At 36.3% G+C, this 23,112-nt stretch overlaps 1 protein-coding gene across 1 annotated transcript in view; it reads left to right on the top strand.

Moving 5' to 3' along the window:
• Positions 1-23,112, top strand: part of LOC150083254 (insulin-like peptide receptor) — a 503,669-nt gene that overhangs the window by 31,859 nt on the left and 448,698 nt on the right. The window contains exon 3 of the mRNA XM_090378451.1: positions 6,210-6,382. Within this exon, the coding sequence (XP_090234577.1) occupies positions 6,210-6,382 (173 nt within the window). The remainder of the gene's footprint in view (positions 1-6,209; positions 6,383-23,112) is intronic.

Genomic DNA, 23,112 nt, shown 5'->3' with positions numbered 1-23,112 from the left:
TACCCACTTCCACAGCAACAGGTGGAAGTTTCTTCCTCCAATTAACCAGCCACTGACAGAAGGCAAATTTCTGAATATCTATTCTACAACCATCCTTTTTCAATTTGAATTTATGCCCCCTCATGTTCGTATTCAGAGCAAGAGGTAGAATGCCATCAATGTTTAGCTTGCTGAATCCATCCAAAAACAACTCAAACAGATCACCTCACAAGTGCCTAGACTCCAGAAACTGCAATTTGCAAAACTGAAGCTTTATGTTAGGGATATGTACCTATAAACAGCAATATATAGTTATCTTTTTTATGCAAACACCAAGCACGAAAGTTATTGAACCTACTGTACTTGGTACCAGGCATGGATTGAAGGGTTGAGAAGACAGAAGGTACCCGTTGACATTAGACTTTAATTTCTGTACATTATAATTTTCAGGAAATACATGTGGAGGAAGGTTGTTCCAGAAAATAGAAGTTAAAGGGATAAATGAGGAAGAAGAAAAGTTGGTTCTATACTGTATACTGACTAATTTGGAAGAGACTGATGGAATTACAGAAGTCAATTCAGAAGAGCAGTGATCTATGACTTCATATGCGACTCACTCAACTTCATATGTGACTGCACAATTACATCCTGGTCTTTTTCATTTTCTACCACCCTGGGTGTGGTACCACACAGTTGGTATGTTAATCTGGGATTAATGCTACCCGTATATAGTACCTTTGTCAATGTTAAACTTCAACTGCCATTTCTCAGACCATCTGCTTGATTTTTCTAGATCTAGACTCTAATTACTGTCACTAAACACACTGCCAACTTTTGTATCATCTGCAAACTTAGACATCAAGCCTGATATACATTTATCAATATTATTAATAAATATTAGAAACAACAATGGGCCCAGCACTGAACCCTGGGGAACTCTGCTAATAACATTAGTCTATGAAGAGCAAGTCCATTGATAACCACTCTCCATCTTCTCCCACTTAACGATTCCTTTATCCGTAGCAGTAACTTGCCCTAAGTCCACACTGCTCTAATTTGTACAGGTCTTTTATATGCAACAGTATTAAAAGCTTTCCTTAGATCCAAGTATATAATATCAAAATTATTTTTTTGCATCCAGTTCCTTTGTTACTCTATCATAGTATTCAATCAAGTTGGTCAGAGGAGATCACCTCATAACAAATTCCTGCTGTGACTGAAATATAACTGCACTCCTGTTTAGATGGTTCTGCATTAATTCTTTAAGCAATGACTCCGTTATTTTCCATGGAACACAAGTTAATTAAGCTAACAAGTGTGTAATTACTTATGTTGCCCATTGATTCCCCCTTTGTGAACTTGGGATACTTTCTCATATCTCTAGTTCATAGGGACCGCATCTGAATCCAAAAATGGTTTTTTAATTGTGGTTAAGGGTTTTTGCTTGCTTCTGTTGTTGCTTCATCCCATCCACCCTAGTTGCCTATTTTATGTTTACTTTTAACGATTTCTCTTCCACTTTCATCTCTGTTAATCTAAAATTATTTACTTTCCTGTTAGAGTTTAATAAACTTCTGGCAATCCCTTCCTTAAAATATTTCTCACACATGAAGGTACTTACAAAATACCTATTCTGTTTGTCAGCAATCTGAGCATGATGGTCAGCAGTTAAAATGTTGATATCAACTTGACTAATATGATTGATCCCCTTCCTTCTAGTGTTTACATAAGTAAGAAGGTTTTCTGCTTTTTCTTTGCATCCTTTACCAAAGACTTCTCATAACTTCCTTTGTGACTTGATTGCAGATTTGTTTATATCTACCATAGGCATTTGTTTATATCTACCTGATAATTTATATGCATCTAATTAGTTAAGAAAAGGAGGAATTACCTCTATGATGTCTTGTAGAACACTTCTGTGCTGATACTCTCCATTGTTGAATCAACTATACAAATAGTTTACATGTATTACACATCCTCATAGGCAAAATCAATGATCCAATGCACCATGGAACCCACAGACCCCAAGCCCAACCTCAAAATACATTGAATCACCAAGCCTAATCTTTGAGTGAGAAAATACAATATGTCCGTATTTTAAAAACAATTCAAATGCTTCTTTGAAGCATTTGAATAATGAATTGTTTTTAAAATACAGACATATTGCATTCTCTCACACAAAGATTAGAGCTGGTGATTCGATGTATTTTGGGGTCGGGCTTGGGATCCATGGGCCTCTGATTCCATGGTGCATTGGATCATTGATTTTGTCTACGAGGGTGTGAAATACATGTAAACTATTTCTATAGTTGATTCAAAAATGGAGAGTATCAGCACAGAAGTGTTCTACAAGACATCATAGAGGTAATTCCTCCTTTTCTTAACTAATTGATATATAATGTAGAACATACTGAGCCAATGAAGGCTCTATTATCTATTAATATGCATCTAATGCATTTTTCTTTTCTGCCATGGGCCTCATTAGTTCATTCGACATCCATTTAGGTCTTACCCTTGATCAGTATCTCTTAATTGGTACGAAAAGTCTAGTAGCTTCTACAATTGCATCCCTGAATGTTTCCCCATTTAGAATTTGCTGTTGGTAACTTTGACTCCACTGCACAGAATTTAAAAACTGCTGGAGAGTACTGTAATATACCTTTATTAAAGCAAAAGCTGTTTACTTTACCCTTGACAGTAGTTACATCTTTAAGTAAATCCCACATGAGCACTGTGATCACTGCCACCTAGTGGTTCCCTTATCTGCAGATTCTTAATGCCTTCAGGATCACCACTGATAATTACATCAAGAGTATTGCCTCTTGATTCAATTATCCTGCCTCTATGTTTGTGTAAGAAAACAGGCATATACTAAATCCACAAAAAGTCTTGCTACTGTGTGAGTCACCAACCCACAAATTAAAGTCCCCCTTATAAAACATTCTGATTTACTGGCCTTGTTTCTCTCTAGAGTCATTCATACATTATTCTCACCACAGCCACTAGCATGTGATACACTTTAAAAACTGTCTGAGACCACTGTAGTTATCCTTATGAAAGCAAAAGCCTATCCCTTTTCACTTGACAGTGGTGATGTCTTTAATTAAATTCCACATTAGTACACTGCAATCACTGCCATTCAGTGGATCTTTTACCTGCAGATTCTTAATATTTGTAAAATAATAAGAGGAGTTTACCTCAATATATTTCTATATGTTCTTAATGTATAAAGAATCACTGCTGATAACCAAATCAAGAGTATTGCTTCCTCTTGTTGCCTCTCATTCTGCTGTAGAAAACAGTTATCCGAGAAATCTACAAAAGTCTTTCAAGCATGTGAATAGCCAACTTACAAATTCCAGTCAATATCTAGAAAGTTAAATCCTCCATTATGAGACATTTTGATTTGCTGGCCCACTCTATTTCTTTACACAGCTATTTGGTATGCTCATCACAGTCATTAGGCCTATAACATACTCCTACTCCCAATTTTGTTTTCCATGTATAGAATATTGTCCTGGAAAGAGAATAGTCTCAGGTGTATGATGATTTGCAGTTTATGTGGGTAATCTTTCCATGGATTTATACTAAAAATCAGTTACAGCTAGGAAAAATATCATTTTTTGGGTGGTAGTCAATTCTGGGGCTATCTGGTAATCTTAATATTGAGCAAGTATGACAGGACACTGACTTTCATTGGAATATACCAATGCCTGATGGTGATCATATTAACTGTAGTCACCCATAAAAACTTAGATGACCACAACTTACAAAATTCAAAATTTGTGATGCTGTAGGCTTTCAAAGTTATGCAGTTACTTTTGCCTTAACCCTATATACATACACATCACATGTGTGCATGCACACATGCATGGGGTGATTATAAAATAACTTCCAGGATTTGAAGTCTTATGTCTCTGAAAGTATTGTTGGAAAGAGTTGAAATTTTTTTTTTGGAATACTCCAGTAGTAAGCATGTGCTCAAGATATCCAACATTAAATGTGCAAAACTCTATAGTTTAGTTTTGCACCACCAGGTTCAAGAGCTCTTTATTAATATTCACAAAGAGTAAAGCAATCGTTTATTTACAATAATGTTGCACTGACAATGATGCAATGTGGTAAATTTTTAAACTTTTAGTGCATGCAGAAATGAAATGCTTAACTTGGTAATAGTACCCTCAATTGTAGCAAACACAGTGGCAGATTACCTGACAGATGACCAACTTTTTTTTGTAAATTCCTTCTAAAAGTTTTGAAAAGGTTTTGTGTTTTTTGAATTCTTCTCTGACCGTTCCAATATTTCATCCTTTCTTAATGTATTTATTTAATAAATAGTTAATAATAATAAATATATTTTTTAATAAAAAATTAAATATTTAAAAAATGCAGTATTTTTTATACCTTTTATTTTTAAAAATTTATTCTGATTAAAAAATGTTCATTTTAAAAAATGTTTTGGATATAAAAATATAAACACAAATCTATTAAACTCTTCCATTTATATATATATATATCTTCCATTTTATATTCCATTATATAATACTAAAATAAAATCCTTCTAAAATAATACATAATAAAACTCTTCCATTTTATATACATATATATATTATAGACTATTATTCACTTCCATTTTCAATGTTTAAAAATATTTATTTCAAATTTGGTGCACTTTGCCATGCACAAAATTTGAAAGTATCTATATTGCTTCCTGCTGTTTAGCAGCCATCTGGAGAGAATATTGGGTTTCAAGTTCCCATCTTTATTATTGTGAAAACAATAATAAATCTTACAAAAACAATTTTTGTAAGACTAGATGTTTACTGAATAGTGAGAGAATAAAAACCAGTAATGTAAAACTATAAACAGACAAGTAATTTTGAAAGTTTATTGTGGGTTACCTGACAGGTGACATGCCATGCTAATAGTTACAGAAAGTGGTGGATCACCTGATGGATTCTCATATTCAGAGACAATCGCAGTAAAAGTATGTCTATATTTAGGAAGTTAGAAATTGGTATTTTCAGTAGTGACCTGTCAGGTGACCCACCACCACTTCCAGATTAAGTTCCAGAATATCCATAGGTGCATAGCATAATCTCTGCAGTGGACCATGTTTTAGTAAAGTTGTCAGAAATTTGGTAAATAAATTCAAGGTCACAAGTTGTATGTGTGATAGACTGTGTACAGAACAACTTTTTACCACAGTATGGAAATTGTTTAAAATCTTTGCTGCAGTCGAAGAACATAAGAGGGATTTTGGAATCAAAAGAGATTTGGAGGTACCTGTGTTCATACTGTGGATATAGGCACCTCTGATTGATGAGAAACAGTTTATAGCATAAGGCATCCAGTTGTTATGGATTCCAGTTATTATGCATACAACTGGAATTCTTTATTTTATAATTAATATAATATTATAGAAAATTTATATCTGATATGTATTGTTTACCTGACATAAAATTTTACTTTACTTTACTTTGAATACCTATTACTACCTCATGCATACCGATTATTACAGAAACAAAGGAACAGTGTACTGTTTCTTTTACTTTTAGTCTTGATAGTTGACCCTGAAAAAGTTATTAGAATTGGTGGTATATAACAATATTATTTATGTATGTATTTTGCACCACAGTTAACCATTGTACATTATACATATTACATAATTAGTATATGTTTACTCCATAATTTCACTAAGTTGTTTCAATATAACTGATAGCTCCTATAGATATTCTATGCCTACATACAGCCAAACATATATACCAAAGAATGAACAACATATACAACTGTTATATTTGTTTTGTTTCTTCTTCAAAACATCATTGGTATACCTCTGAAATGAGAATAAAATCAGTTAATGCTCATTTCAGAAGTATACCGATGATGGTTTGGGACTAATTAGTACCAAGGATGGGGAACAACTTCCCAAATGAGAAAAATGCAGTTGATTAGATAAAATTTAATTTAGAAATAATAAATCCCAAAAGTAATACTTATCCCAATTTTAACTTAAAATTCAAACATTTCAATTCAAATATGATAAATAAGTGCAGACGACAAATTATGTAAACCAAAAAATAAGTGTGACAGATCCCAGTGCCTTTTAATTGAAATACTTTGTGTGTGCACACACACACACTTATATATATATATATATATATATATATATATATATACAAACTTAAGCTATGCCATTCTCCATATCTCTCTTTTGCATTCTTTTCTAGTATGCACTTCAGAATGCAAAGGGCAGGGTTTTTCCTGTTCTGACTCAAATCATTGTTGTTATCAAGAATGCCTGGGCGGTTGCACAGGGCCTAACTCAACTGACTGCTTTGCTTGTAGGCATGTTGTATACAATGGGAGATGTATGAGAAAATGTCCGACTAATACATATGAGGTAAGTGCAATATATATTTGCAATGCAAAAAATAAATTTTGAGCTGAAAAATTCCATGATTGTATGTGTACACACTTCAATCAGTTTGTTGAAGTCCAAAGTCTGAAGTTGGACACATTTAGAAAACAGTTCTCAGTAAATTCAAAAATAAGTAGGAAACAATTTCAGTGATCTAGAAAGATGCCTTTATTTATATTTTAAAATGAGACAATTTTTAGCATGGCATCATCATAGCCAGGTAGAAATTTTACTACAGATAAAAGAAATATTTCACATAAAAATTTTTTTAGTCCTGCTGTACTCTTCAGTACCTCACAAGGAAATTCCAAAAATTAGTCAATAGTCTGTGATCAGAAATTTTTGGAATGGAGTTTCCTCCCCATCCCTATACTTGCACAACTTTTTGTGAAATAGAATAATGCTTTCAACATTGGAGTGGATCATTTGTGAAATGGCATTTACTGTCATGTAGTGACAGGGGACTAACTTGTTGGGATGAATAAGCTGTAAAACCATTGAGATTTCAGATTTCTTGTGACAATATAACACCAAGTTTTGGTACTAGCAAAGAATTTAATTCTTCCAGAGAAGGTTGCCTGTATGTGATTTTATTTATATTTAAAAGTTACTGTTTTGTAAAAATGATAAGAAGAGGGAAAAAATTACACAGTTATCAAAAAAAAAAAAAAAATTTAAGTTTTTCAAAAACTTAACTACTCTAACTATAAACATGGCAGTTTATTTTTAAAATAGTCACAGCATTAACAACTTAGTTAAAAATACAAAAAATTCATTCTAAAATATTCACTTGCAGGAATGTTATATGAGCTTTTGAAGAGTGATTATGTAAAAATCAGCATTATCAACCAATTAGGATATGAAATAATAAAAAGACCTGCTACAATTGAATATATGTGTATGTGATGTTTTATGATATGGCTGAAAAAAGCATTGTGTTAACAAAAAAACAATAATAATTTCAGTTAGAAATATTCAAAACTATGAATGTTTTAACATGAGGGTGGACTTTCCACATCTTCACCAAGATATACATAATGGATTTTCATGCGCATACTAGTGGGCAAGCTTGACAATTGCTGAAAATGAATTTACAGACAGTATGAAAAAAATTTAAAGAGAACCAAACATTTTTATTAACATATTTTTGTGAATATATATATTTGAAAGATTCTGTTTCCTATGTGGTGGGAGCATAATCTATATTCCCTATACATTCGAAACATGTCCTACAATTTGTATTATCCTGTCCTACAATGTGTTATATAATATCCTGTTTCTCTTATAAATTTCAGTATTTGATCCTAGCCCAGTATAATATTAATTATTACTGGACGATTGTTTTCTACAGCAGAATGTTCGACAGGCAACCAGAGAGAGTAATACTCTTGATCTGATTATCGGCAGTAATTATTCATGCATTAAGAATTTACAGATAAAGGAATCACTAAGTGGCAGTGATCACAGTTTACTGATGCGGGATTTACTCAAAGATGTAACTACCATCAGGGTTAAGGGAAAGGTTTAAGGGAAATCGTAAAGATGACTACAGTGGTCTCAAAGATTTTTTAAATTCTGTACAGTGGGACCAACTGATGATGTTACCAACAGCAAATTCTAAATGGAAAGCATTAAAGGAATTAACCTTGGAAGCTACTAGGCTTTTCATGCCAACTAAGAAATACTGTTCAAGATTTAGGTCCAATGGATGTCAAATGAATAATGGGACCCGTGGCAGAAAAGAAAAATGCATGGGATGCATATAAATTATCAGGCGACATAGAAGCCTATGGTAGATACCAGATAGTCTATAATCAAGTCACAAAGGAGTTAGGCAAGCAAAGGCAGATTACGAGAAATCTTTGGCAAAGGATATAAAGAAAAACAGCAAAGACTTCTTTACTTATGTAAACTCTAGAAGGAAGGGGATGAAGCAAGATTAGTGCAATTGATATCAATGGTTTGACTGTTGATGATCTTGTTTAGATAACTGACAAACTGAATGAGTATTTTGCATCTATATTCACATATGAAGAATTCTATTGGGAAGTGGAGAACAGAAGCTTAGTAAACTTTAACAGGGAGCTAAATGATTTTGTAACAAGTGAGAGCAAAGTGGAGGAGAAATTGTTGAAGTTAAACATAAGAATGCTACCTGAGGTGGATGGGATCTATCCAGTTATATTAAAAGAGTCAGAACAAGAAGTAGGAAAACTCTTAGCCATAATTATGTGAGCATTGATGGAGTCAGTGATGGTCCCCACGAACTGGAGATGTGTAAGTGCATCCCCAATTCACGAAGGGGAATCAAATTGTGATACAAGTAACTACAGACCTGTTAGTTTAAATTCTGTTCTGGGTAAAATAATGGAGTCACTGGTTAAAGAAGCATTGCAGGATCATCTAGACAAGACTGTAGTAATAATTCAAACATAGCATGGGTTTGTTAATGGGAAGTCTTGTCTAATCAATTTTATTAGATACTATGATGTGCTCACAAAGGAACCAGATGCAAAAAATAATTTTGATATCATATATTTGGATTTCAGGAAAGCCTTTGATACTGTTGCACATGGAGGAATACTAAACAAATTGGAGTACTGTGGCAATGAGGGCAAGTTGCTACAATAGATAATGGGATGGTTGAGTGGGAGAAGACAGAGAGTGGTAATCAATGGACACTGCTCTATGTGGAGGCTCCAGGGGTCGGTGTTGGGCCCATTATTGTTTTGTATATTTATCACTGATATTGATGAAGGTATATCAGACTTAATGTCAAAATTTGCAGATCATACAAAGGTTGGTAGGGTTGTTAATGACATTAATGATAGTGTGCTACTGCAACAGGATCTAGAAAAGTTTGGCAGATGGGCTGAGAAGTGGCAACTGAAGTTAAACTTTCACAAATGCAAAGTACTGCATATAGGTTGCAGTAACCCCAGATAAATGTACCAACTGTGTGATAATACACTCAGGTAATGGAGAATGAAAAAGACCTAGGAGTAATCATGCAGTCAGATATGAAGTTTTCTGAGCTGAGCAGACAGGCTGCCAGAGCAGGTCATATGGGTCTTTTCAATTATATACAGGAATTTTGCTAGCAGTGGTAATGCGGTGATTATTCCCATGTATAAGGCAATGGTTAAGCCACACCTTGAGTACTGCATACAGGTCTGGAAGCCTCATTTTAGGAAGGATGTAGAGTTGCTAGAATGAGTACAAAAAAGGACAATGACTGGTGAGGGGAACAAGGGGTGCTCTTATGAAGAAAGGCTTAATTTCTGAATTAAGCATCTGGAGACTAAGCACCTGCAATGTGATTTGATTGAGCTGTATAAGGCTTTGAATGGTTTGAGCAGGCTCAATGCTGATGGGATTCTTCCTCTTGCCCAGATTAGAAACCTCAGGGGGCATAAACTCAAATTGAGGAAAGACAGTTATAGAATAGATGTGCAGAAATTTTCCTTTAGCCAGCAGGTAGTTGAGTGCCAGAACAAACTTCAATCTGTTGTTGTGGAAGCTGATGGCTTAAATAAATTCAAGGAAGAAGTGGACTAACTTTTGGAGTGAATGTATGGGTGCAATGTGAAGTTTTTTTTTGCTGATGCTGTATAAGCTTACTTCCATGCATCATATGCCTATGCTAATACTAATCAGCCAACAGGTAGATAAATTAATATTAACTTATATACCTGTTGGCTGATTTTTTTTTTAACATTCATTCTTCTTGTGTATTCTGTTCTGTATTTCTTATGTATTTCTATATTATATTCTGTATTCTTCATTGCTAGATGGGATAAGGAGGTGATTGTCCCCTTGTATAAGGCCACAATGGTCAGGCCACACCTTGAGTACTGCATACAGGTCTAGAGCCCTCATTTTAGGAAGGATGTAAAGCCGCCGGGTACAGAGAAGGGCAACAATATAGTGAGCAGAACAAAGGGTTGCTCTTACCAAGAAAGATTTAAGTTCTGCAAATTGCAGCGTTTGGAGACTGGGCACCTTCAAGGTGATCTAATTGACGTGTATAAGGCCTTAAATGGTTTGGGCAAGCTTAATACTGATGGAATTCTTCCTCTTTCTCAGATTACTCACCTGAAGGGACATAAATTCAAATTGAGGAAAGACAAATGTAGAATAGATGTGTGGAAATTTGCCTTTAGCCAATGGGTGGTTGATAGTTGGAACAAACTTCCATCTGTTGTAGTGGAGGTCAAAAATTTAAACAAGTTCAAGGCAGAACTGGACAAGCATTTGGAGTGAATAGATGGATTAAATGGGAAGGGTTTTTTTTTTTTTTTTTTTTGGGCTGATGCTGTATAAGCTTGCTTTCTTGCATCATATGCCTCTACTAATGCTAATGCATTTTGTATATGTTTCTATATCATTGTCATGTATTTTCCTGTATCCTTCTATATTTTTGTTCTGCATTTTTCTGTACCTTTGAATACTACATTTGCCCAGAAGTTTCCTATATCTTTTGATACCTGATCTTATTTTTCTACAACAGTTTGTTCCATTTTAAATCATAAGGCTTGTTAAACCACTGATTAAGTTGCTATAGTCAGTAGCCAGAGATTTCAATTTGTGTCACTCTTCTACATAAAATTATGAAAGTAAGATAGTCTAAGTAATTCATTGCAATAGAGTATTTTATTGAGTAATATCACATCATATAGGTGGTGTCTTATAATACAGTGTAGCATATAGTTATTTCTTGTAATTTAATTAGAAATTTTTTCATAATTTTGATAAAAACTAGGTATTTTGATAATGCTTGAGGATGGTACAAATGATCAGAGAACTGTTGAAGTAATTCTTCTACTAGTCATAGTCTTGTTTAGTATACCAAGTGTGGCATATATTTTAAGCTATCTCTAGAAGGTGATAATATATACAACCAGCAAAACTCTGAATATACTTCCTGACAGGGAGGGTGAGAAAATTAAGAGTAGGCTCAGAGCTTTATTTGAAGAAATTGGTCACCTAAACAGTGGTGTATTCAGGCTGGAATGCACTGGAACGACGTTCCGGTACTTTTTTCTAAATGTCATATTACAAAATCATTAAATTTATACACCTAATATTATGAAACAATGGCATACTCAAAGGGGAAGGAGAAATGTCTATTTTACCCATTGCTACTAAAAATATATATTAATAGTAATCTTTAAAATTAATAGATTTATTTAAAAACAAAAATATAAAGTTCTCAATGAAACTTGTATGTTTCTTACTAAAGTACAATGTGTTAGATAAAGAGATCCAACGAATGATATATACTATGATGCATGCGAACGCTGCATTTTGATTCGCCATGAGCTGAATGCTAGAACTGGTTGTTCTATGAACCGTGAGTCGAAGTCTGATCCAGTTGATGTACAGTCGATGTGGTGTTATCATATAGTCTTCTGGAGAATGAGCATTCTGGTACTATTTTTTTTATGATGAGCATTCCAGTACTATTTTTTTTTTGCAATACACCTCTGCACCTAAAGAAAAAGATTAATGCCTTGGAAGGAATTAAATGAAGGGATTATCAAATACTCAAGCATTTAGCTCATTGTTGAAGCCTTCTCTCTCTGCACCTTGCTACAGTTGCACAAGAGGAAACACCTGGGTCAGAAGATGCTGGTCTCACAACAAAGTTGCAATTCTGGTAACTCAATTGTCAGAGAATATATATTGTGTAGTAAAGGTGGGTAGAACAGGATCAGGGTGAGTCTGCTTGGGAATAAGCTTAATGATATAATAAAAAAATGCCATGTTTTAAAGGAACAAAGAGTAATATTATTATACCATTAGGTACTAACGATATTAAGAATAGGCAGTCTAAGGTCTGGTTTCCCATTATCAGCAGAGTGTGTATGAAATTTTATCCTGGCATGATAGGTAGGAATTTCATGTTCTGTGTAAGACTCATGGAGAAAATTTTTTCAGCTTAGCCTATGGCTCTTAACATAGAGGACTGTTTTTCTAATGAAGGGATATACTTGTGTTGGACATGTGTATCCTTTCAATAAGTTTGCAATATCTGTTGTTTCTAATAAGGCAGAGAATTAGGTTTTTCAGAAACTGTAGAGCTTGGGGGGGGAGTGAAGGTACAATACTGGTGATTTTTGAACAAAGGAAGATTAGATTTCTTGTACTGCTTCCAAGACTATATATATATATATATTGTAATATATATATAGCCTTGGAAATCAGTACAAAGAGAAATAGGGTTTCTTATAACAATAATTTAGCAAGAAATGGAACTAGCTCTAAGGTCATGGGACTACGAGAAAGTAATGGGGAATGACTGAAACTTAATATCTAAAAGCTAAAACTTAATATCTAACTGGAAAACTTCTGGAGAAAGTGCTGCCATAAGCAACTACACGGGATGTGTCAGAATAACAACAGACATAAAAAGACAGATGATCATGTGTTTCCATAATAATGCAAGAACTGTAGTTAATAAATTTTATGCATAATTTGAATATGCAACAACATGTACAGAAAGGATAGGCATGACAAAAGAGGAGAAGAAACTGTGCTTCTAAATGCCAAATACATTTGTTTCAAGGCAAGCATATTCATTAGATAACATAATACAGTCAAGGAGTTCCTGTACTATGTCAATAAACATCATGATTTTCCATTATCATACTGCAAACTTTCTCTTGCATATATACATAAGTTGAAGTTTATTAGCATTAGCATTGGTTGAGGCATATGATGCAAGAAAGCAAGTTTATACAGCATCAGCCAAAAAAAAAAAAAAAAAAAACCCTTTCCATTTCACCCATCTGGTCACTCCAAATGTTTGTCTATCTCAGCCTTAAATTTATTTAAGCTATCAACTGCCACAAGAACAGATAGAAGTCTGTTCCAGCAATCAACTATCCACTGGCTAAAGGTAAACACATCTATTCTACAACTATCTTTCCTCAATTATTCCTTATACAAAGGAATAATCACCTCCTTGTTTTCTGCTAATGCTAATCATTAACAAAACTCCATGACCTGCTCTGGCAGCCTGTCTGCACTGCTCAGAGAATTTCATATCTGACTGCACAATTATCCCCAAGGTCTTCTCCATTCTCCACTTCCCTGAGTGTAGCACCACATAGTTGGTACATTTCTCTTGGGTTACTGTTACCCATATGCAGTACTTTGCATTTGTCAATATTAAACTTCAGTTGCCACTTCTTAGCCCATCTGCTGAACTTTTCTAGATCCTGTTGCAGTAGCATACTGTCTTTACTGTCATTAACAACCCTGCCAACCTTTGTATCATCTGCAAACTTGAACATTAAGCCTGATATATCTTTATCGATATCGTTGATAAATACACAAAACAACAATGGGACCAGCACTGAACCCTGGGGGATTCCACTAATAACATTATTCCACGCAGAGCAGTGTCCATTTATTACCACTCTCTGCTGTCTCCCACTCAACCATTCCTTTATCCATTGCAGTAACTTACCCTTAATGTCATACTGCTCCAATTTGAACAGCAGTCTTTCATGTGCAACAGTATCAAAAGTTTTGTTAAGATATATCTGAAATTAAGTGAGGTGTTGACGAAAACATTTTGTCCCATTGCTTTACTATGCAGAGTGCAGTCACACTATCACACATCTTTCTTATTTTTAATGATTTCTATCAAAACAGAGTGTTTCCTAGTAAATGTTAGGCCAGCCCTAGAATTTGCCTCACAGGTCTGGTTCCCACATGTTGCTTACCAAAAATTAGAAATTGAAAATATTCAAAAAAGAGCAGTCCAGTACGTTTGCTTTAAAAGTGGCCTTGAATACAATGAGAAATCCTACCAAGAGTGGTGTGTATTCTTTTGACTCGAAACGCTGGAAAAAAGAAGAGATAAAGCCGACTTACTCCTTCTTAACCAGCTGTTAAATGGTATCCTGAATTGCCTTCATCTCGTCTCACAAATAAATTTCAACACGCCGACAAGAGCGTTAAGAAACCATTCACTGCTGAAACCATCCTATGCGAGAAAAAATTATGGATACTACAACTTCTACAACAGGACTGCAAGATCAATGAACAAAGCAAATATGGAGATATCTGACACCCCCGGAAACTTCAAGAGGCAACTGAAATTGCTAACCTCATCCATTACCTGCCCTTAAAATGGACTCTTCTTGCAAGTTCTAAGACTCTGATTGTGTAATGTGTGTGAAGAAATACCAGTGCTCTGCCTTACTCCTACCTGTTCGCTTAAATAGGATGGATCAGTCCTACTTTTATTTATTTAGTTTTCTTTTATCTGTACATTTCAATTCACTAGTCTTCTTATGTACATTTACTTTTCTCTTTACTTTGGGAAATGTATACTCCAAGCGTCTGCTTTGAAGCTGTGTAATAATGCTTTCTAGCTGCATCCTCAGGCACATTTGTTTGCTTTGTAGCTGTTAACAATAATAATCTGCACTTTCAAACTTTCCTGAAATCCAAGTATATATCAGAATTATTTTTTGCATCCAGTTCTTTTGTGATCACATCATAGTACCCAATCAAATTGGTCAGACAAGATTTCCCCTTAACAAACCCATTCTGTGTTCTGAACTATTACTGCAGTCTTTTCTAGGTGATCCTGCATCACTTCTTTAACCAGTAACCCCATTATTTTCCCTGGAACAGAAGTTAAACTAACAGGTCTATAATTATTTGTGTCACCTTTTGAACCCCCTTTGTGAATTGGGGATACATTTGCACATCTCCAGTCCATGGGGATCTCCCCTGAACCTAAGGATGCTCTCATCATTATGGCTAAGGGTTTGTGCTTACTTTCCTTGCTGCCTACTTCAATGTAACTTGTCTTTTTTATATTTAACTTCAGCAATTTCTCCTCCACTATGCTCCCCGTTATTACAGAATCATTCAGCTCCCTGTTAGAATTTAATAAACCTCTGTCCTCCCCTTCCATACAGAATTCCTCATGTGTGAATGCAGTTGCAAAATACTCATTCAGTTTGACAGCTGTCTGAGCAGGATCATCAACAATCGAACCACCAACATCAAGTGGCCCAATTTGGTTCATACTCTTCCTTCTACAGTTTACATAAAAAAAAAAAAAAACTTTGCTGTTTTTCTTTACATTCTTTGCCAAGGATTTCTCGTAATCAGCCTTCGCTTGCCTTACCTCCTTTGTGACTTGATTGCAGACTAGCTTATATCTGCCATAGGCTTCTGTGTCACCTGATAATTTATATGCATCCCACACATTTTTCTTCTCAGCCGCGACCTCATTAGTTCATGTGACATCCATTTAGGTCTAGATCTTGAACAGTATTTCTTAGTTGATATAAAAAGCCTAGTAGCTTCCAAGATTAATTCCTTGAAGGCTTTCCATTTAGAATTCGCTGTTTTTAACATCATCAGTTGATCCCACTGTATAGAATTTAAAAACTGTCTGAAACCACTGTAGTCACCTTTACGAAAACAAAAACCCTTCTCTTTATGCATGATGGTCGTTACATCATTAAGTAAATTCCACATCAGTACACTGTGATCACTGTCACCTAGTGGATCCTTTATTTGCATATTCTTAATGCAAGAATAATCACTGCTAATAACCAGATCAAGAGTATTACTCCCTCTGGTTGCCCCTCGAACATGTTGCTATAGAAAACAATCCTCCAATAAATCCATAAAAGTCTTGCTAGCCTGCGAGTGACCAAGCCACAAGTTCCAGTCAATATATGGAAAGTTAAAATCTCCCATTACAAGACATTCTGATTTACTGGCCCACTCTATTTCTCTACATGGTTGTTTGTTGTACTCATCAGAGTCATTAGACCTATAACACTCCTACACTCATTTTCCCATTCCCAGTGTTTATGTCACCAGGACCAGGGTATGTCTGCTAGGGGCAAAGGTTGATGACGTTGTGCAGATATCATCTTTTAAGGGCACAAAAGGTGATATAGTTGTACACATTGGCACTAATGATATTAAGAGTAGGAGACCGGCAGAATTACTTAACAAGTACAGGTCACTGTTGAAAAATGCCATGAATTAGGGTTGAATTTGAAAGTGTCTGCAATTCTGCCCAGACATGATAGGTGGGAGTATATGATGAGAGCCTTGTCGAGCAATTCGGCCTGGGAAAGATTGTGCAAGGCTCAAGGGGTAGAATTTTTTTCAGCCTGTTCTGTACTTATTAACAGGAAAGTCTGCTTCTACAGGGATGGGATACACTTAAATAGAAAGGGTGCAAGAATATTTGCTGAGGCTATCGAGGCAGTGTTAGGTGGGTCGGAAACCTGCTAGTTTGGGGGGGGGATACAAAGACATATAGATCAACAGTAGCCACTGGCAGAGGTGAAAGTGATTCTTGCACTGCTTCTATTGGAATGAGCCGCAGCCTGGAAAATAAGATGCAGGATATTTCAGAGACTGCTGGGAGTTATTGCGGTACAAGTAAACACATGGGTTGTGTTAGGGTAGCTAAGAATAGGAACAGGTGCATGTATACTTGCATGTACACCAATGCTAGGAGTTTGGTAAATAAATTTGATGAATTTGAGGTATTGCTCAAAGCATCAAAGGTGGATATTGTTGGATTATCAGAGTCGTGGTATCACACAGATATAAGGAATGCAGAACTGGAATTTGGGGAGTACAACGTCTACAGAAAGGATAGACAGGATAGGAAGGGAGGAGGGGTTATGCTATTAGTTAAGAAACACATAAAATCCAAGGAAGTGAAGCCAGTCAACATCGCTGGAAAGTCAATGTCGAGTCTGTTTGGTGTGACATAAGCATTGGGAGATCAAAATTGAGAGTTGGAGTGTGTTATAGGCCTAATGACTCTGATGAGTATAATAAGAAACTGTACAGGGAAATAGAGTTGGCCAGTACATCAGAGAGTCTTATAATGGGGGATTTTAATATCCCAGATATTGACTGGAATTTGTGGGTTGGTCAATCACACACTAGCAAGGCTTTTGTGGATTTATTGGATGATTGTTTTCTACATCAGCATGTTCGGGAGGCAACTAGAGGGAGTAATACTCTTGATTTGATTATCAGTAATGATTCTTCATGTATTAAGAATCAGCAGATAAATGAACCACTAGGTGGCAGTGATTCACAGTGTGCTGAAGTGGGATTTACTCAAAGAGGTAACTACCATCAGAGATAAAGGGAAGGGTTATTGCTTTCGTAAAGGTGACTATGATGGTCTGAAACAGTATTTAAATTCTATACAGTGGGACCAGCTGATGATGTTACCAACAGCAAATTCAAAATGGAAAGCATTCAAAGAACTTATCTTGAAAGCTAATAGGCTTTACATGCCAACTAAAAAAATATTTTTCAAGGTTTAGGCCTAAATGGATGTCAGATGAACTAATGAGAGATATGGCAGAGAAGAAAAATGCATGGGATACATATAAATTAACACGTGACACAGAAGCCTATGATAGATATAAGTTGATCTGTAAAAAGTTACAAATGAGGTAGTAGTAGTGGCATGTGATGCAAGAAAGCAAGTGTATGAGCTTATGCAGCATCAGCCAAAAAAAAAAAAAAAATCACCCCATTCACTCCAAATGCCTGTCCAGTTCCTCCTTAAATTTATTTAACCTATCAACTTCCACAACAACAGATGGAAGTTTGTTCCAGCAATTAACCACCCGCTGGCCAAAGGCAAATTTCCTCACATCTATTCTACATCTGTCTTTTCTTAATTTGAATTTATGTCCCTTAGGTTCGTAATCTGAACAAGTGGAAGGATCCTATCAGAATTCAGCATGCTCCACCCATTCAAGGCCTTATATACCTCAATCAGATCACCGCGCAGGTGTCTAGTCTCCAGCCATTGCAATTTGCAAAACTTAAGCCTCTCTTGGTAAGAGGATCCTGTCATTCCCCTCACCAATCTTGTTGCCCTTCTCTGTACACACTCCAGCAAATCTACATCCTTCCTAAAATGAGGTCTACAGACCTGTACACAGTACTCAAGGCACAGCCTGGCCATCGCCTTATACAGAGGGACAATCACCTCCTTCTTCCTGCTAGAAAAATTCCTATATATCATTGACAAAACCCCATGACCTGCCCTGGCCGCCTGTCTGCATTGCTCAGAAAACTTCATATCTGGCTGCACAATTACTCCCAGGTCTTTTTCATTTTCTACCACCTTAAGTGTAGTACCACACAGCACACAGTTGGTACCTTTCCCTGGGATTACGTCTATCCATACGCAGTACTTTGCATTTGTCAAGGTTAAACTTCGGTTGCCACTTCTTAGCCCATCTGCCCAAATTATCTACATCCTGTTGCAGTAGCACACTGCCATTACTGTCTTTAACAACCCTGCCAACCTTTGTATCACCTGCAAGCTTCGACACTAAGCCTGATATACCTTCCTCAATATCATTGATAAATATACAAAACAACAGTGGACCCAACCCAGAACCCTGTGGGACTCCACTAAGAGCAGCACCCATTAATTACCACTCTCTGTCTTCTCATACACAACCATCCTTTTATCCATTGTAGCAACTTACCCTTAATACCATTCTGCTCCAATCTGTACAATAGTCTTCCATGCGCAACAGTGTCAAAAGCTTTATTGAAATCCAAATATATGATATCAAAATTATTTTTTGCATCCAGTTCCTTTGTAACCACATCATAATATCCTATCAGATTTGTCAGACAAGACTTTCCCTTAACAAACCCATGCTGTGTCTGAATTATTACTGCAGTCTTGTCTAGATGATCCTGCAATGCATCTTTAACCAGTGACTCCATTATTTTACCCCAGAACAGAAGTTAAACTAACTGGTCTGTAATTACTCGTGTCACCCTTCGATCCCCCTTTGTGAATTGGGGATACATTTGCACATCTCCAGTCCATGGCGACCTCCCCTGAGTCCAAGGATGCCCTCATAATTATGGCTAAGGGTTTGCTTAGTTTCTTTGCCGCCTCCTTTAATATAACTGGATAGATCCCATCCACCTCAGGTGCCTTTCTTATGTTTAACTTCAACAATTTCTCCTCCACTTTGCTCTCAGTTATTACAAAATCATTAAGCACCCTGCTACAATTTGATAACCTTCTGCCATTTTCAAACCTTAATAACTCTTCATGTGTGAATGTAGATGCAAAATACTCATTCAGTTTGTTTGCTATCTGAGCAGGATCATCAACAGCCGAACCATCCATATCCAGTGGACCAATCAGATTCATCCCCTTCCTTTTAGAGTTTATATAAGTAAAATCCTTGCTGTTTTTCTTAGCATCTTTTGCCAAAGATTTCTAGTAATCTACCTTCGCCTGCTTAACCTCCTTTGTGACCTATTACAGACTAGCTTATATCTGCCATAGGCTTCTGAGTCACTTGATAATTTATATGAATCCCATGCATTTTTCTTCTCTGTTACGAGTCTCATTAGTTCATTTGACAACCATTTAGGCCTAAACCTTGAACAATATTTCTTAATAGGTATGAAACTTTTAGTAGCTTCCACGATTAATTCCTTGAATGCTTCCCACTTAGAATTTACTGTTGGTAACATCGTCAGTTGATCCCACTGTACAGAATTTAAACCTTTACAAAAGCAAAAACCCTTTCCTTTACCCCTGATGGTAATTATATCTTTAAGTAAATCCCACATCAGTACACTGTGATCACTGCCACCTAGTGGTTCGTTTATCTGCAAATTCTTAATACACGAATGATCACTGCTGATAACCAGATCAAGAGTATTACCCTCTCTGGTTGCCTCTCGAACATGCTGCTGCAGAAAACAATCATCCAATAAATCCACAAAAGCTTTACTAGTGTGTGAGTGACCAACCCACAAGTTCCGGTCAATATCTGGGAAGTTAAAATCCTCCATTATAAGACATTCTTATTTACTAGCCCACTCTATTTCTCTGTACAATTGTTCATTATACTCATTTGATGTTTTCTGTATTTATAAATAATATTGATGATGGTATATAAAGCTTAATGTCCAAGTTTGCAACCAATACAAAGTCAGGTTAGGCAGGCGAAGGCAGATTATGAGAAATCTTTGGCAAGGGATGCAAAGAAAAACAGCAAAGAGTTCTTTACTTATGTAAACTCTAGAAGGAAGGTGATGAATCAGATTGATCCACTTGATATCGATGGTTCAACTGTTGATGATCCTGCTCAGGTAGCTAACAAACTAAATGAATATTTTGCATCAACATTCACACACGAGAAGTTATTCAGCATGGGGAATGCCAGAGGTGTATTCAACTCTGCCAGTAAGCTAGATAATCTTGTAATAACTGAGAGTAAAGTGGAGGAGAAATTGTTGAAGATAAACACAAGAAAGGCACCCAGGATGGATGGGATCTATCCAGTTATATTAAAGGAGGCAGCAAAGGAAGTAAGCAAACCCTTAGCCATAATTATGAGAGCTTCCTTGGACTCAGGGGAGGTACCCATACACTGGAGATGTGCAAATGTGACCCCCATTCACAAAGGAGGATCAAAGGCTGACACAAGTAATTATAGACCTGTGAGTTTAACTTCTGTTCCAGGAAAATTAATGGAGGCACTGGTTAAAGAAGCACTGCAGGATCATCTAGACAAAACTTCAGTTATAGCTCGGACACAGCATGGTTTTGTTAAGGGGACGTCTTGCCTGACCAATTTGATTGGATGCTATGATGCAGTGCAAAAGAACTGGATACAGGAAATAACTTTGATATTATATACTTGGATCTCAGAAAGGCTTTTGATACTGTTGCACATGGAAGACTGCTTTACAAATTGCAGCCGTTTAGCACTGGAGGCAAATTGCTGCTATGCATAAAGGGGTGGTTGAGGGGCAAAAGACAGAGAGAGGTAATCAATGGACACTGCGCATCATGGACTAATGCTATTAGTGGAGTCCCTCAGGGTTCAGTGTTGGGTCCATTATTGTTTTCTGTATTTAAAAATAATATTGATAATGGTATATCAAGCTTAATGTCCAAGTTTGCAGATGATACAAAGGTTGGCAGGGTTGTTAAGAACACTACTGATGCTATGCTGCTGCAACAGGATCTGTAAAGGTTGAGCAGATGGGCTGAGAGGTGGCAAATGAAGTTTAACATTGACAAAAGTAAAGTACTACATATGGGGAAACAGCAACCCCAGAACAACGTATCAACTCTCTGGTACTACACTGACAGTGGTAGAGAATTAAAGGGTCTTGGGGGTAATTTTGCAGGCAGATATGAAGTTCTCTGAGCAGTGCAGACGGGCTGCAAGAGTAGCTCATGGTGTCTTATCAATGATATACAGGAATTTTTCTATCAGGAATAAGGAGGTGATTATTCCCTTGTATAAGGCAATGGTCAGGCCACACCTTAAGTACTGTATACAGGTCTGGAGGCATCATTTCAAGGAGGATGTAGAGCTGCTGGAACGAGTACAGAGAAGGGCAACAAGATTAGTGAATGGAACAAAGGGTTGCTCTTACGAAGAAAGGCTTAAGTTTTGCAAATTACAGTGTCTGGAGACTAGGCACTGGCGAGGTGTTCTGATAGAGGTGTATAAAGCCTTGAATTGTTTGAGCATGCTCAATGCTGATGGGATTCTTCCTCTTGCTCAGAATGATCACCTGAGAGGGCATAAATTCAAATTGAGGAAAGACAGATGTAGGATAGATGTGCGGAAATTTGCCTTTCGCCTGCGGGTAGTTGGTTGGTGTTCCATCCCTTGTTCTGGAAGTTGATAGCCTAAATAAACTTAAGGCTCAGCTGGACAGGTATTTTGAACAAATGGAGGGGTGAAGTGGAAGGTTTTTTTTTTTTTTTTTTTGCTGATGCTGCATAAGCTTGCTTGCTTTCTTGCATCATATGCCTCTACTAATGCGCTAATGTCACACCAAATTGACTCAACGTAGCACTGTCCACCCATGTCAACTGGACTGTGTTTCTTAAATAACAGCATAACCCCTCCTCCCTTACTACTCTGTCTATCCTTTCTGTACAAATCGTACTCCCCCAAAGTCTACTTCTGCACTGCTTATACCAGTGTGACACCATGTCTCTAATCAGAGCTGTGCCAACTCGGTGGTGCAAGTGGTGTAGCGCACCAGGGCAGCAATGACCAATGGGGTGACAGAGACTGAGGCAGTTAAGACCAGTGTTCTGTAAACACTAAAAGTGATGACAAAGTCTAAGGAGACTAAAAGTTCAATATAACGAAGAATGTGTTTTGTCGTATTTTATATTAACAAATAATGATTTATAAATTTAAAATTGTTGTTTTCTATATTTCTCAGATGTCTGAGTAAGGAAACGACTCTCTGGTTATGAACACCGAAAAAAAAAATGAAAAGTGACCAAATAAAAAAGCAACAAGTTCAATTACCAGGTTTCTGGATATCCGGTCACAGCCAGGTCCATCGACTTCGATTTCCTCTAGCTTTACTACTATTGATGAAAAAACTGAATCACATGAATTATCACCTATCCAAGATGTTGATATTCCAATTCAACAAGAAACACCAGGTGCAAATGAAGCAAATTCGGATGAAGAGGAAAGTGAAGATCACAATAATGGTATACAAGATCAACTAATTTCACTTAGTGATCCCAGTAAATAGCCACAAATTTTAAATAATAAAATAAGAATGATGTTAGTTGAAATCAAAACAGGACAATTAAAAAAATTTGATTTTCCATAAGATAAAGATATAGAAGAAATTTTTCTATTGAATAT

This window comes from Mastigoproctus giganteus, chromosome 7 (genome assembly GCF_048544385.1).
Source record: "Mastigoproctus giganteus isolate SK-2022 chromosome 7, ASM4854438v1, whole genome shotgun sequence".
NCBI lineage: Eukaryota > Metazoa > Arthropoda > Arachnida > Uropygi > Thelyphonidae > Mastigoproctus > Mastigoproctus giganteus.
Note: the sequence above shows the minus strand (reverse complement) of the source record. Positions and strands in the feature narration are given on the sequence as shown.